Here is a 15,565-nt window from a genome sequence, read left to right on the forward strand (position 1 = left end):
AACCTCAAACAGACAGAAAGTTCTTGACTAAAAGTTCAAAGTTTTAATCCAAATCTGGACAAGTGTTGGGAAAACCAAACTTTGGCCATAGAAACCCCTCCCCTTCTAGGCCACCTGAGGGGACCAGGTCACGCCCCCAGGTTCCCGGAGAGGCTCCAGATCCCCGGGAGGTACCTCCAGGCCACGCCCTCACTCTCTGATTGGTTGCCACTTTTAGGCGGGTCAGAAGCTGGACTGCAGCAGAGTGACTCGAAGAGGCCACGCCCCCTCGTCTTGGGTTAGGGCGGGAGGGGCGATCCCGGAATCCCACGTCGGCTCCCAGGAGGCGGGGCCTGCGCCGCGCCCACTACCTCTGCGGGAGAACCCCGAGGAGCGGGAATTGGCAGCTGGAGGAGATCTTGGGGGGGAGGACACCTGGGGCGGGGGCTCTGACGGAGGCGGCGGGGCAGGGGGAAGAGGGTCTCCTCGAGACTCCAAATTTCCACCTGGAGAGGACGAATGGGGTATGAGAATGGCAAACTCTGGGACCCAGAAGTCCAGACTCCCCCAGGCCTTTCCTCTCAGACCTAGGAGTCCGACCTCCCAGCTCCCTCCTCTCCCAGACCCAGAATTCCTGGACCCTGGGCCCCTCCTTCCTGGGATCTAGAACTCCCAAGCCCTGTCCAGCTCTTTCCTCATAAAGATAAAGGATTCCTCAGACCCCTACCCATCAGCACCTACGATTCCAGGCCTCCGACTCCCTCTTCCCTAAAACCCAGGAGCCCAAAGTCCCCAGCCCATTCTCACCTGTCATCATTCTGTGCCACTGCGACGCCTCAGTGGCCAGGGCTTGAGAGAGGCTGAGAACTCGCTCCCGGTGCCCTTCGGATGTCGGCAAATAAGGGGTGGTGTTCCTTGGACTAGAAAGAAAGAGATTTGGGGAACTTGTATAATTAACCGGTACAGTAAGGACCACAGTGCCCCGCGTGTCCTTCTGGGAGTTGTAGTCCCTAGCACGTGTCTCTAAAGGATTTTAAACTGGGCGCGACCCTCTTTTTAAAAGCCCGCATGCATTGTGGGATTTGTAGTCCGGTTGCCGGAAATTTTCTCTGATTTCCTGACGGAGGGGCGGAGTTTGATATCGACCAAGGAACTGCAGTTCTCACTGCGAACTAGGGCTTTCTGATTCCTCAGGAACTCAAGCGTCTCTAAAAGACTCTGCGATCTGTACTTTAGTACTCACGAGTACTCAGGAGACATTAATAGCAATGCTACTCTCCTCCCCTTTGCTGATTTCCCTGCTCCTGGCCCCGATCTCCAATTCCTTACCTGCTCCAGGACCCCGAGCTTCTAAGCCATTTCTGGGCTCCTGAGTGTCCCAAGACAGGCTGCAAAGGAATTGGGGCATTAGAATTCCTCATCTGGAAGTCCTCATGTTCTCATTTTGAGGGTGAAGGGGCTCAGAAAGGGGATAAAACTGCCCCAAAGACACTGCCAATTTTTAACTTTACCTGAGCTCCTGGAAAACAAGGCCGCCACCCCCCCCAGCCCTTCTGCATTCTGGTAAAAGGCTTACTGCAAAGAACCCCTCTTCTCTATATGACTTAGATAAGACTGATGAAGTAAAATTGCTATTTTAAGACAGGACAAGAAAAATTAAACACAAAATTCTCTCTGTGTGCTTGAGTCTCCTCCCTCCCTCCCTAATGTGCAGTGTGCATCTGCATTACACATTAACCAGAGCTCCTCAGAGATGGCAGTGCCTGCTCTATCGTAAAGATCATTTTTTTTCCCCTTTCTTTCGACACTACCAATGTAACTTCTTAAAGGAACAGTATTCTTTCCCAACTCTGTAGAAGATCATGGTGACTTGCTGCTGGCTTTGTATGTTCTTCCCTAGACTATGTATCCTTGGTGAACTTTTTATGTAAAAATATCAGTATGCCATTTTTTTTTAAGTTATTATTATTTTTTTACATTTATTTATTTTATTTATCTTAATTTTTTTGGCTGCATTGGGTCTTCGCTGCTGTGCTGGGCTTTTCTCCGGTTGGGGTGAGCAGGGGCCACTCCTGTTACGGTGCGCGGGCCTCTCACTGCTATGGCCTCTCCTGCTGCGGAGCACGGGCTCTAGGTGCGTGGGCTTCAGTAGCCATGGCACGCAGGCTCAGTAGCCGTGGCACGCAGGCTCAGTAGCCGTGGCATGTGGGCTCAGTAGCTGTGGCATGCGGGCTCTAGAGCGCAGGGTCAGTAGCTGTGGCGCACGGGCCTAGTTGCTCCACGGCATGTGGGATCCTCCCAGACCAGGGCTCAAACCCGTGTCCCCTGCATTGGTAGGCGACTTCCCAGCCACTGCGCCACCAGGGAAGCCCATCAGTATGTCATTTTGATGTACGATCCTTTGTCTGGAAAATGGATATGAGTGTGCCTTTTGACTTCTAACACATGGAACAGTTCTCAGAGCTTTCTGAGAGTCTCCCAGGTTACAATCCTGTTTGGCTCAAATAAAATTCCCTTTTTTTCTTGTTAACTTGTTTTTAATAGAATTTTCATCGACAAGATTCACAGATGACCCCCCCACCCCGTTTACCTGTGACAAGGCCAGAAACAGACCCTCCACATTCACATTCCTTTTGTCATAAATGATTAGCTGAACTCTTTGTCGCCCCCAGACTAGCTAGACATAGAGATAAATGTTTGGTGTTCAGCTGACTTGAGATGCTCCCTGTTTACAAAAACAATCCCAACTGTAAAATCACCCCACTTGTCTAATTCCTCCCTAGAAAAGTCTAAGATGAAACCATCCATGGGGAACTCCCTGGCGGTCCAGTGGTTAGGACTCTGCGCTCTCACTGCAGAGGGCCCGGGTTCAATCCCTGGTGGGGAAACTAAAATCCCACAAGCCACTGCGCAATGGCGTGGCCAAAAACAAACAAACAAACAAAAAAACCACCAACAACAAACCAATCAAACAAACAAAAAATACCATCCTGCCCGGACCACTCTGATCTTTGGATCTGGAGTCCTCTCCCCATCACCATAACGTGAATAAAATCTATTTCCTTACTTGATCAATTTTTCTTCTTTTCTTTTTTTGCCTTTGAAAACTCATAGTAACTGAAAAGGAAAATTGGGCTTCCAATCCAGACCTGTGACCCCCACCCCCTCCCCGAGGAGGGAGAATGCTGGTGAGGTGGAGATGTTGTCTCTGGCCCACCCTGTCTTCCACCGATAAGGGAGCCAGGATGCTGATTTCAGCACAGGTACAAGCGGGGTAAAATCTGGAAACCTGTTCTGGGTACGGAGGAAGGAAACATCCCCATTTTACAGAGAGGGAAACTGAGGCTCCAACTAGGAACTAAGAACCCACTGCTGCTTCACCGCCCCACCCGTTTCCCTCACTTTTTGTTCTGCCTCAGGCTGGCGTCCGGCTGGGGACAGTGTCCTCCCCAGAGTGAGGAGCCGGGGGGAGGCTGGGCGAGGGAGAGGCCGTCCGTACTCCTGGTGTTTGCGCATTCTCTCCAGTTGCTCCTGAGCACTCATCCGGGGCCGGGCCAGGGGGACCTGGGGAGATGAGAAACACCGCGATACTCCAACCTTGGCCTCCATTTTCTCTCTTCCCTAAACCTCTCAGCCCCTTGCCTTGCCCTTCCCAATAAGTTCACCCCGGATCTCGAGGGCTACTTCTACACCCAGAGCACAGGCTGTCCCTCTGCTGCTCAAGTCCTTCCTTGGCCCCCAAGCGCTTTCAGGACAAAGGCATTGGAGGCCCCTTGTGGCCTGGTCCCTACCCACCTCTCCAGCCTCAACTCCATCAGCTGCCCTGTACAAACCCGAAGCCCCAGACTGACAAACACCCGCACTTCCCTGGACAGATCAAGTCTCTTTGCAGTGGTAGTCAGGACTCCGGGTTGCTTGTGATTAAAAAAAAAACAAAAAAATACTCTGAATCAGCTTTGAAAACATTAAAAGGAAGAATGAGATTTATCGTGTAACTAGATCGTCAGGAGGATCACTTTGGGTTTGTCTGAGGGAGGACTTTACAAGCTCTCTCTCGCCCTCAAAACCAGAGGGAAGAGACACACAGGGAGACTGTCATGTGACAATTGCAGTTATGCTGCCACAAGCCAAGGAACTTTACCAGAAGCTACCAGAAATATGGTTCTGATGACACCTTGATCATGATCACTTACTTATAGCCTTAAGAACTTAAAATGCAAGAGGATGGAGATAAATGAAGGGGGAACTTGAACTTGAACATTTGGAACATTCGCAGCCTATGTGTATTGCAAGGAAGCTTGTTCTGAAGAGAACACCAAGGGTGTGTCCGGAAAACCATTTGCTGAGAGATTAGGCATGTGATGATGTGTGGACCCAGTAAACCAACTCAGCAGAAAAGCTGCCAAGTCAAACTGAAGGGGACAGAGATGGGACAAAATGAAGGGAGGCTGTCAGACATCTGGGATGCTACAGGCAGGAAACTGGCCAATAGAGCTGCAAACGTGTTATCCTTCCGGAAAGGGGGTAATTTGGACACAAACATGCACCTAGGGAGAACGCCACGTGACAACTGAAGTTATAATGCCACAAGCCAAGGAACGGATCCCTCCCTAGCTGCTTCAGAAGGAGCATGGCCCAGGACTTCCCTGGTGGTCCAGTGGTTAAGGCTCCAAGCTTCCACTGCAGGGGGTGCGGGTTGGATCCCTGGTCAGAGAACTAAGATCCCACATGCCGTGCAGCACGGCCAAATAAATAAATAAATTAAATTTAAAAAAAAAAAGGAGCATGGCCCTGACAACACCTTGATTTCAGACTTTTAGCCTACAGAACTGTAAGACAATAAATTTATTGTTTAAGCAAAAAACAAAGGGGATGGGGGTGGGGAGAGAACTCTCCGCTGCAGTCTCCAACTAGAACATTCTAGGCAGACAGCTTAGATCTGTTGCTATTGTAGGACCAATCACTGCAGTTTACTCTACTTGACTCTGATTTGGTCGATCCTGAGTCACATGCCCACCTGTTAGGTACATCATGGTCCCTGTAAATTGACCCTATGTCATTTATTTCTTCATGGCAGGCCAGACCACTGACCCGAAAGCCTGCTAGGGCCAAACTGAAACTTTTACACATCTCTTGTTTCAAAGATAGCTCAAGCAGACGGATATTTTTAGCCATTTAGAGCCTGCCTGCTTTGAATACTCCGTGAAGCTGTACCCAGCATCTGCTAGCCATAGGTAAGATCAACCTGTAGCTATAAAAGCCCCCAACAGGGGAATTCCCTGGCGGTTCAGTGGTTTTAAGGGCTCTGCGCTTCCACTGCAGGGGGCACGGGTTTCACCCCTGGTCGGGGAGCTAAGATCCCGCATGCCTCGCGGCGGGACCAAAACAAACAAACAAAAAAAGCCCCCAACAGGCTGCTGCCCTTAGGAGCTCTCTGACCCAGAGACTCCCCTCTGTGCTACTAAGCACATCACCTAGACCCTTAAGTCCCTTCTCTAATCTCCTTCTCTCCTGGGAGTTCCCTTGTCCCGCCCCCCCACCCCCTCCTGGGCAGTGGCCGCCAAGCAGTAACCTCTGGAGGGTCTCATGCTGTGAGGGACTTTTCCCACAGGCAAATCTGTCAGTGTGGACCAACTAAAGCTCTGTGTGCTACTGCCACCTAGTGGTCATATCTTTTTCCTTGATAAGCTCTGAAATACCTAGAACCTTACACCACCCCTGGATGCTGGCCGCGGTACGGCTGAGGGAGGAGCCATTCCCAAGATTAAGTGTTATTCGGCGCAGCTCCAACAATCCATGTCCTTTAAACACACCACTGAGAATAAAGTTCCTCTCCTCCTAAGAAAGGACAGATTGATTACTTGGTTTCCACGGATAATAAGGAAGCACCAAAAATGCTTTTAAACTTATTCGAGGGGACTTCCCTGGCTGTCATCGGTTAAGACTCCGCGCTTCCACTGCAGGGGGCACAGGTTTCATCCCAGGTCGGGGAGCTAAGATCCTGCATGCTGCGTGGCACTGCCAAGGGAGGGGCGGGGGGAAACAAGACCACCTATTCGAACAAGGAATCGTAACTGGCATCCCCGGAACCGCGCTCCTGAAAGCCAGACAATCAGCGATGGCCCCGCGTTTCTGAAAATCAGCCAATCAACAACAGACACAAAGCTTCCTCATCTTAATGTCGAACAACTCCTAAACCCGAAAGTCCACCGGTTTCCGAGCTCTACGCCATATGACGTCAGCTCTCCGCTTTGCTCAGAGCGACTGTCTCTTACAAGAGGTCTGTGTTGCTTAAGCAAGTAATAAATTCAGCTTTGTTTCCGATACAGAGCTGCAGCTTCTTTAGCCCCTCCATGCCTTTGCGTACATAGCCTGTTCCCTGTTTGGAGTACTGTTTCCTGCATGGCCAAACTTTGTTCATTCATCCAGACTCACCTTACCTAACCTTTAAAAGGCTTCCCAATGCTCTGAGCCCCCCTATGAAATAGCTCATCCCTGTCGGATGTGTATGAGGATTGCATTCATGCCTCTCCCCCATCAGACTCCAGCATCAGGACTAATTCATGGCAGGGCGCCCCCCAACACCTTCCACAGGGGCTGGTCCCTAGAAGACCAGTATGACGAGCAAATAAGGGAATTCGGGATTTCTTCCGGCACTGGCCAAAGTTTAGGGAGAAGGGGAGACATAGCAACTGCTCCTGTCACTCTACTTGGATTGGTCATCTGCTGATGGCTTAGTGGGCATCGGAGTGGTCCTGCCAAGTCCATCAGCCATACTTTTCCTGCCGGAGCCCTTTGCCAGTTTCAGGATGGGGGAAGCCACAGAAAAATAGGGGTTGTGGTGCAGAGATTCACTACACGGCAAACTCGGAAGAGTAGGTCCTTGAAAACAGGGACTGGTCTGGGGACCTCGCCTTGTAGAGCCTGGCAGTCAAGAAGGTTCTGAGGAATTCGTGGACCTGAACTGAACAACCCTGCCGTTGGCAGATGGCATTCCAGAGGTCAGGGCTCTGTGCTCCCAACTGACCATGTGCGGTTGTATGGGTTGCTCACTGCCCAAGGGCTAAGCCCTCCATTGACCACGCCAGGTTCCGTCCACGCAGAAGGGGGCGCCTGTCTCTAATTCACAAAAAGGCATTCTGTAGTCTAGCAGAAGCCCTGGCTTCCTAAATCCCCACCTCAGTCTGCACGTTTGCACTAGCTGTTTCCCTGCTTTGCCAGGGATAAATTCTAACTCAATCTTCAAGGTCTGTCTGCCTCCAGGAAACCATCCCCAACATGCCCAGGCTGCCTGGGAGCTGTCCCCTGAAGTCCCCCAGTGCCTCGTGCTTTCCCCGTCTCAGCACACGCCTCCGCCTGTTCTGATAGTACTTGTGTCTGAGGTTCCTGATGCCTGGGGTCTGGCCTGATTCAGTTCAGGAACCCCAGTGGCCGGACAAAACCCAGTCCACAAGAGGCCAAGGACCACCCCAGCACCAATGAGAATGGCAAACTTGTTGGCTCCACCTTCAAAGTCAGTTCCCCAAATCTCTTATCTGTCATTTCCAAAAAAAACCAAAAATCTGAAACTGACATTTGTTTTTCTAAATCGGTGCCAAAATGCACCCAGTGTTCGTGATGTGAGGCATCACCTGAGTCACACCCATCGGGCTTCTGCCGTCAACTGCAATTTTCTTGCTTTGTGTTTTGTTTTGTTACTTATGACTTCTAGTTTAATTGCTCTCTGAAGGTGTCAAAAAGAGCCAAAAATCGCCCCAAAGAGAGTGAAAAGAAACAGAAGCACCTGTCACTTCCAAGAGCTCAGAAAGTAGAATCACGCCAGGAACAGGATTGTGGAGCCTCTGCAGGGACATCTCACTAAATAGGACCCTCAAGATGTGATGTGACACAAACAGAAAGACACGTTGCAGAAGTTTTACTGGGACAGTGACAGCAGGAACTGATGACAAGTAGAGAAACTCTGCAGAGGGCAAAACCTGAAGACCCGGACCCTGTGTTCATGAGGAAGTAACTGGATGCCCTCTGAATGGCCTTTGGTCATGAAACAAGCTAGAACATTCCATGAAGACCAGAACATTGATCCTGAGCATCAGCTGGCAACACTAAAGAAGGATATGATGTCAAATATTTTAATACCTGGGTGGCAGAGCATCTGCAGGTCAGAAATTACAATTGATGAGTTTGCTAAGATAACAGCTGATGAAAACTGAGTTCTGAAAAAAATGTATATGGTGGATCAAAGAGCTCCATAATGTTGCTGCGCTCCTATAAAAATGTCACCGAGGGAATTCTTTGGCAGTCCAGTGGTTAGGACTCCGAGGGCCCGGGTTCAATCCCTTGCCAGGGAACTAAGATCCACAAGCTGCACGGTGCAGCCAAAAATAATAATAATAATTGCCAACAGCAATGAGAGATAACAATGACAGGCTTGAAGGATGCCAGGCTCAGGTGGCCTGCTCATGGGCGTGCTGGAGCCACAGGCACACACACAAGACACAGGTGGCAGTGCCTGGAAAAAGCCGACATCCAAAATGTTTGGAACGTGTCTACGATTTTCCTGGGCATTATTATTATGCAAACAAGAAATTGTGGCATCCCCCCCCCTCAATGTTCATGGCAGCACTATTCACAATAGCCAAGACATGGAAGCAACCTAAATGTCCATCAACAGATGAATGGATAAAGAAGAGGTGGTACATATATACAATGCAATATTACTCAGCCATAAAAAGAATGAAGTAGGGGCTTCCCTGGTGGCACAGTGGTTAGGAACCCGCCTGCCAGTGCAGGGGACACGGGTTCGAGCCCTGCTCCGGGAAGATCCCACATGCTGCCGAGCAACTAAGCCCGCGTGCCACAACTACTGAGCCTGCGCTCTAGAGCCCGCGAGCCACAACTATTGAGCCCACGTGTCACCACTACTGAGGCCCGTGCGCCTAGAGCCCGTGCTCCGCAACAAGAGAAGCCACCGCGATGAGAAGCCCGAGCACCGCAATGAAGAGTAGCCCCCGCTCACCGCAACTAGAGAAAAGCCCGCGCGCAGCAGCAAAGACCCAAAGCAGCCAAAAATAAATTAATTAATTAATTATTTTAAAAAATAAAAGTGCTATTTAAAAAAAAAGAATGAAATAAAGCCATTTGCAGCAACAAGGATGGACCTAGAGATTATCATACTAAGTGAAGTAAGAGAAATACCATATGATATCACTTACATGTGGAATCTGAAAAATGACATAAATGAACTTATTTACAAAATAGAAACAGACTCACGGACATAGAAAACAAAATTATGGTTACCAAAGGGGAAAAGGGAGGGAGGGATAAATTAGGAATTGGGGATTAACAGATGCACGCTGCTGTATATAAAAGAGATAAACAACAAGGACGTACTGTATAGCACAAGGAACTATAGTCAATATCTTGTAATAACCTGTAATGGAAAGGAATCACTTTGCTGTACACCTGAAACTAACACAACATTGTAAATCAACTATACTTCGATAGAAAAAAAATTTTAAGTTTAAAAAAGAAATTGTGGCATCTCTGCATACAGCTTGTAACAATAGAATTTCACACTCCGTGAAGAGCAAGGATAAACCACCCACCGCCTTAAAAAAATCAAAAAACAAAAACTGCATACTGGCTGCAGGCATCTGGAACCCAGGACCTTTTCCTTAGAAATAAAAAGCGCCTGGGGAAGAAACTGAGACACAGATGTAGAGAACAAACGTCTGGACACCAAGGGGGGGAAAGTGGCGTGGGTGCGTGGTGGTGGTGGGATGAATTGGGAGATTGGGATTGACATATGTACACTAATATGTATAAAATGGATAACGAATAAGAACCTGCTGTATAAGAAAAATCAATGAAATAAAATTCAAAAATTCAAAAAGATAAATAACTCTCCAAAAAATAAAAAGCGCCTGATATTTATAAGCTATTTTTATTCCCCTGACTCCATTTAAGTAACTCACTGCTATTTTTTTTAACTTGACATTTAAATGGTGATGTTACTTATAGCTTTTATCCCATTTCGTATGCATATTCATACATTTTATTGGAGAAATGGTAATGTGTTTGCTTCAGTGTGCTTCTCCAGACATGGCAGGCGGTGTTACAGAACGCAGAGTACACAGTATACGCACCGAATTACTAGAATCTGCAAATCTTTGCATTTTAAACAACATCTGGTCCCAAGGGTTTTGAACAAGGTTTGAAAACCGGTATATCTAGAATCCGACTCTGTCTCGACATCTCCACTTTTTCTAACCTAGTGCAAACAACTGTTCTCTCCCCGCTGGACTAGCCCACTCACCTTCTCACTGGCTCCCTACCTCAGCCCTTGTTCACTGTCTGTTCCCCCATGTGGCCGCCAGAGGGCGTTAGTTCCCATTTACAGCATCTCAGTGCCTGCTCAGATCTCCATGGCTCTGGGCTCACCCAGTGTCAAAGCTAAGTCCTCACCTTGGACCACAAGGCCCAGCACGATCTGCCCCTATTACCCCTCTGTCCTCATCAGCACCCCTCTCTCTCTTGCTCGGTTACTCGGTTACGGCCACACTGGCTTTCTAGCTGCTCCTCCAACACGCCAGAGTCTTCTGCCTCCGAACCTTTGCAAACACTGTTCCCTTTGCCTCTAATGCTCTTCCACCAGACACCCCCAAGGCTTGCTCCCTTACCTCCTCCGGGTATCTGCACAAGCATCACCTCTCCAGAAGCCTCCCCAGACCAAGCCATTGACAATTGCACCTCTTCTCCAAGTATCCCAAATCCCCTCACCGTGCTGTTTTTATTTATTTAGCACTTAGAACATATAAAGTAATTTATAGTAAATTATTTATTACCTGCCTCTTCCCACTAGAATGTCAGATTCATGAGAGAAGGATTTTTTTTTCTCATCTTGTTCACGTTTGGGTCCTGAGCACCTAAACAGCTCTCTGTGATAGAACTTTCCTGAATGATGGAAATGTTCTCTATTTTCACTGTCCATCAGGGTAGCCACTGGCCACTTGTGTCTCCTGAACACTTGAAATTTAGCGAGTGAGAGTGAATTTTTAATTTTATTTCATTTAAATTCATTTAAATTTAAATAGCCCCATGTGACTACTGGCTACCTTATTAGACAGTGAAGAGGGTATTTAATAAGTATATATTGAATGAATGATTGATAAATGAATGAATGAATGAAGCGCTTGCTCTAAGGCACTACTTTCAAGCTTTATGGGCATTCATCTAATTTGACTCTTCACATCAGCCCTAGGTGGTAGACACCACTATTAGCTCCATTTTGCAGATGAGAAAATGGAGGCAGAGAGATTTCATAACTGACCCAAAGTCACACAGCTTGGAAGTGGCAGAGACAAAATTCAGTCCCAACGCTCTTAACAAATCTCGCTGTCTCTGCTCTGGGGTGTGGCCTTAAAACTTCTCTCCCAGATGTTTCCCCAAGAGTGGGGACAGGGGGTCCTTCCTGTGGTGGTCAAAGGGTTACAGTGGACCTGAGGAGGCCAGATGGACTGCCTACCTTGGTTCCTGGCTGTGGGGAAGGGGGGCGGCGACCCTCAGGGCTGGAAGCCCGGGAGACCCTTGGCGATCCAAGACCTGAAGGAGCAGAATGGGACTGGTGAGGACCAGGAATGCCGAGCAAGTCCCTCCCGACTCCAGACGCTCACCTGAGCGAGGGCTGGCCAGCTCTCTGTCGCCCCCTGGGGGCCGCCCCCAGTCAGCCTCAGGGGACCGGGGTAGGCTCAGTTCCAAGGACTCAGGCAGGCTCTGGAGAGGTCAGGAAAGGGGAATAATAATTATCATTACCACTATTATTACCATTTTCAAGCACTTAGCAATTGAGACACTGCATAAGTAGGATTAAGATTGAAAACCAGGAGCCAGATCTGGTTTCCAAACCTCAGCTCTGCCATTTTTTTTGCTGTGTGACCTTGGGCAAGTTACTTTACCTCTCTGTGCTATATTTCACCTTTTGATATGAGGATTTTAACCTACAGCTTTTTTTTTTTTTTTTTTTTTGGCTGCGTCAGGTCTTAGTTGCAGCACACAGGATCTTCTTTGAGGCATGCAGGATCTTTCCTTGTGGCACGTGGGCTCTTCATTGCAGTGCGCAGGCTACTCTCTAGCTGTGGCGCACAGGCTCCAGGGCACGTGGGCTCTGTAGTTGTGGTGCGAGGGCTTAGCTGCACCGTGGCATGTGGGATCTTAGTTCCCTGACCAGGGATCAAACCTGTGTCCCCTGCATTGTAAGGCTGATTCTTTACCTCTGGACCACCAGGGGAGTCCCTGATTTGAGGGTTGAATCGATACAAGTAAGGCACTTAGAACAGTGCCTGGCACATGGCAGGGCATTATACATGTGAGGTTTTATAATGATTATGTATCTGGCACGGTGCTAAATACTTCACCAGCATTATCTCACTGAATCCCCTCGGTAAATCTATGAGACAGCTAATATTATCCCTATTTGATATATGGGGAAACTGAGGTTCAGAGAATGAGGTCAATGACTGATATCACAAAGATAGCAAAGCTGAGATCTAAACCCAGGTCTCCCGGATACATGATCTGATGATCAGCTATGACCATTATGGCTCCTGATTCCTGTCGGCTTACTCTATGTCAGGCACATTCTAGTCAGTTTCTCCTTCTTACAGTACCCTGCAAGGTAGGGGTTAAGATCAGCGGTGTCTGGTAAATGTTTAACAAATGCCCTCTGGGAGAAAAGAGCTCTGGTTTGTAGCATTTGCCAATTTCCATGGTGTAAATACTCCCACCATGGTCAATTTCAAGCTACCAACATGACATCACTGAATGTGGAGTTGAGAAGAGATGCAGGCAATTGGACCTTGGGAGGTGTTGGGAACTGGGTCCAGCACACCACTGGACAATTATCATAGTATAACGAATAAGAAAACAAAGGCTTCCAGAGCTTAGGATACGTGCCTGAGGTTGGTTAGCTGCTCAAGGGAGAAAGAAAGAGGTGAGTAGGTAATGAGTTGGGCCAGGGGCAGATGGAACAGGAAGCTGGGGGTGAGAAAAAGGTGTCTCACCTCCCTCTCTAAGGACTCCTCGCCTTGGAGTGCAGGGGATGGGGAGTCAGGGTCAGTGTGGTGGGGTGGTTTCTGGGGGCCCCCCAGACCTGCCAGTGTGTCTTCCACCATCCACAGTTGCTGTTGAGCAGATGCTCTGTCCTGGGGAGAGGAAAGGAATTTGTTACTCAAAGGTGGGAAAATGCAAGGAGGGTTAAAGTTGATAGGCCATGGAAAGGGTTTGAAATTTCCATTTAGATATCCCACTTACCCATTATCATTTATCATAAACATTGTTTTTTCTGTATGGCTCTGTAGTGTTATCTCTGTTATAAATAGGTGACCATATAAATATATGAGTCTGTTTCTGAATATTCTATTCTTTCCTTTGTTCCATTTGTCTAATGTTGTGTCAATACTATACTGCCCTCTTATTAACTGTAGCTTTACAGTCAGACTTGATTGATATCCAGTTGTGTTAGTCCTCCAGCTTTGTTTTTGCAGGTTGCCTTGTCTACATTTGGCCTTTTGCACTTCCAGATAGAATTTAGAGTCAGCTTGTCAAACTCCACATAAAAGCCTTCTGGATTTGTATTGGGATCGAATATCCCCACTGGGGAAATCAATTAGGGGAGACCACATCTTTACATTAGTGTCTTTCCTATCCATGAACATGGTACATCTCTCCATTTATATCGGTCTTCAATTTCTCTCAGTGACATTTTGTGGCGTTCAGAGTAGATGTCGTGCATATCTTTCATTATATTTCTCCCTAGATATTTAATCTGTTTATGTTAATTGTAAACACTATTGTTTATGAATATTTATTTTCTAATTGTTTGTTATTAGCATACAGGAAGACAATTGATTTTTGCATGTTATCCTTGCATTCAGTTACCTTGCTGGATTGGCTTATTCTACCAATCTTTCTGGAGATTATTTTGGATTTTCTACATACACAGTTTTGTCATCTTTAAATAAAAACAGCTTTACGTCTTCCTCTTTGGTCCTTATACCTTTGATTTATGTCTCAGACTCCCTTGTACTGCCAGGCAATGGGGCTTCAGGAGTGGGGCTTGAACTAAGGGATTGGATTTAGAACTGCAGCCTCCAGAGGATAAATTTAAAAGTGAAAGTCAGGATGCAGAATGCAAGAGATGAACTTGCAGGATGGGACAGGGCTGAGGGGCAGAGTTTTGACCCCAAGGGTAGGGCTTCAAAGTAAGAGGAGAGATTTAGAACCAGACGGGGCAGTGGTTCCGAATCTGAAGATAGGTCTTGAAATTAAGGGCACTGTCTTAATTATTGGGTTTTAAATGAAAGGAAAAGGCAGAGGGGGAGGGGCTAAAGATAACATGGGAGGGGCTTTGATTCTATGGGAGGGGCTTAAATGCCAAAAGGGTTTCCAAGTGATCTCGGAGTGCAGGGTGGGGCTTGGGGGCTTGGGGCAGGGGTGTACCTGGGGGGACCCGAGGTGCAGCAGGTACTCAAGGGTCTCTCTCAAGGTGCTCAGCTCCTGCTCCAGGCTGTTGTACGTGTCCCAAACCCGCTCTCGCTCCTCAGGTCCCAGAAAGGGGGAGACACAGAGTTAGCATGTCCTCCCACCAGATCTTTCCCAATCTCATCTTTTCCTAGATTAGCAGGAGGAAGGGTGGCCTGGCCCCAGGTGCCCTGGGGGGTATATGGACTGCAATTCCCAAGGGCCTCTTTGCTCAGACTACTGGGAACCCCAGAGTCTGTATTGAACCTGCCATTCCAATGAATGCTAGTGTAGACAAATAACAGCTTTCCCTGAATCTTCTGGATTACCTCTGCACTCCTCTAGGGCGGCAGAGTCTACAGATCTAATGAATTCTTGAAACAGACAAGACCACGAGACCTATACACCCCTGGGCAGCAGAAACTTCCTTGCCAATACCAATAACAATAGCAGCTAACATTTATTTGGCACTTACTATGTGCCAGGCACTGTTCTTAGCTCTCATTTAATTCTTCTGAGGTAGGTACTATTAATGTCTCCATTTTACAGATAGTAATAATTACAGCTAACACAAGTATTGCTTACCATACACTAGGTACAAAAGTGTTAAACATTCATTCATTTACATATATTTACGAAAACTTCACAATAGCCCTATGAAGTAAATACTATTTTTATTATCTCAAGTTTATATGAGAGACATCTAAGGCCCAGAGGGATTAAGTAAATTCTCTAAGGTCACACAGCAACTATGAGTGGAAACTGAGAGTCAAAGCCAGGAAGTCCGTATCAAAATCACCCCCTTGGGACTTCCCTGGTGGCGCAGTCGTTAAGAATCCACCTGCCAATGGCGGGAACACGGGTTCGAGCCCTGGTCCGGGAAGATCCCACATGCCGTGGAGAAACTAAGCCCGTGTGCCACAACTACTGAGTCTGCGTGCCACAACTACTGAAGCCCGGGCGCCTACAGCCCGTGTTCTGCAACAAGAGAAGCCACCGCAACAAGAAGCCCGTGCACCACAACGAAGAGTAGCCCCCGCTCGCCGCAACTAGAGAAAGCCCTCGCGCA

General features: G+C 47.9%; 1 protein-coding gene across 10 annotated transcripts in view; it reads right to left on the reverse strand.

The window, feature by feature from the left end:
- Positions 1 to 20: 20 nt before the first annotated feature.
- PLEKHA4 (pleckstrin homology domain containing A4) overlaps positions 21 to 15,565 on the reverse strand; it is a 31,036-nt gene continuing 15,491 nt past the window's right edge. For 7 of the 10 annotated variants that reach the window (XM_068529424.1, XM_068529427.1, XM_068529420.1 and 4 more), the window contains 8 exons: positions 14,476 to 14,574; positions 13,038 to 13,178; positions 11,652 to 11,751; positions 11,504 to 11,580; positions 3,382 to 3,543; positions 1,309 to 1,367; positions 787 to 899; positions 21 to 485 (listed from right to left, as the gene is read on the reverse strand). In XM_068529424.1, coding sequence (XP_068385525.1) covers positions 223 to 485; positions 787 to 899; positions 1,309 to 1,367; positions 3,382 to 3,543; positions 11,504 to 11,580; positions 11,652 to 11,751; positions 13,038 to 13,178; positions 14,476 to 14,574 — 1,014 coding nt within the window. In that variant the 3' untranslated portion in view covers positions 21 to 222. The remainder of the gene's footprint in view (positions 486 to 786; positions 900 to 1,308; positions 1,368 to 3,381; positions 3,544 to 11,503; positions 11,581 to 11,651; positions 11,752 to 13,037; positions 13,179 to 14,475; positions 14,575 to 15,565) is intronic. The other 3 variants (XM_068529425.1, XM_068529429.1, XM_068529426.1) reach the window with 3 other exon arrangements.

Source organism: Eschrichtius robustus, chromosome 19, assembly GCF_028021215.1.
Source record: "Eschrichtius robustus isolate mEscRob2 chromosome 19, mEscRob2.pri, whole genome shotgun sequence".
Classification (NCBI taxonomy): domain Eukaryota; kingdom Metazoa; phylum Chordata; class Mammalia; order Artiodactyla; family Eschrichtiidae; genus Eschrichtius; species Eschrichtius robustus.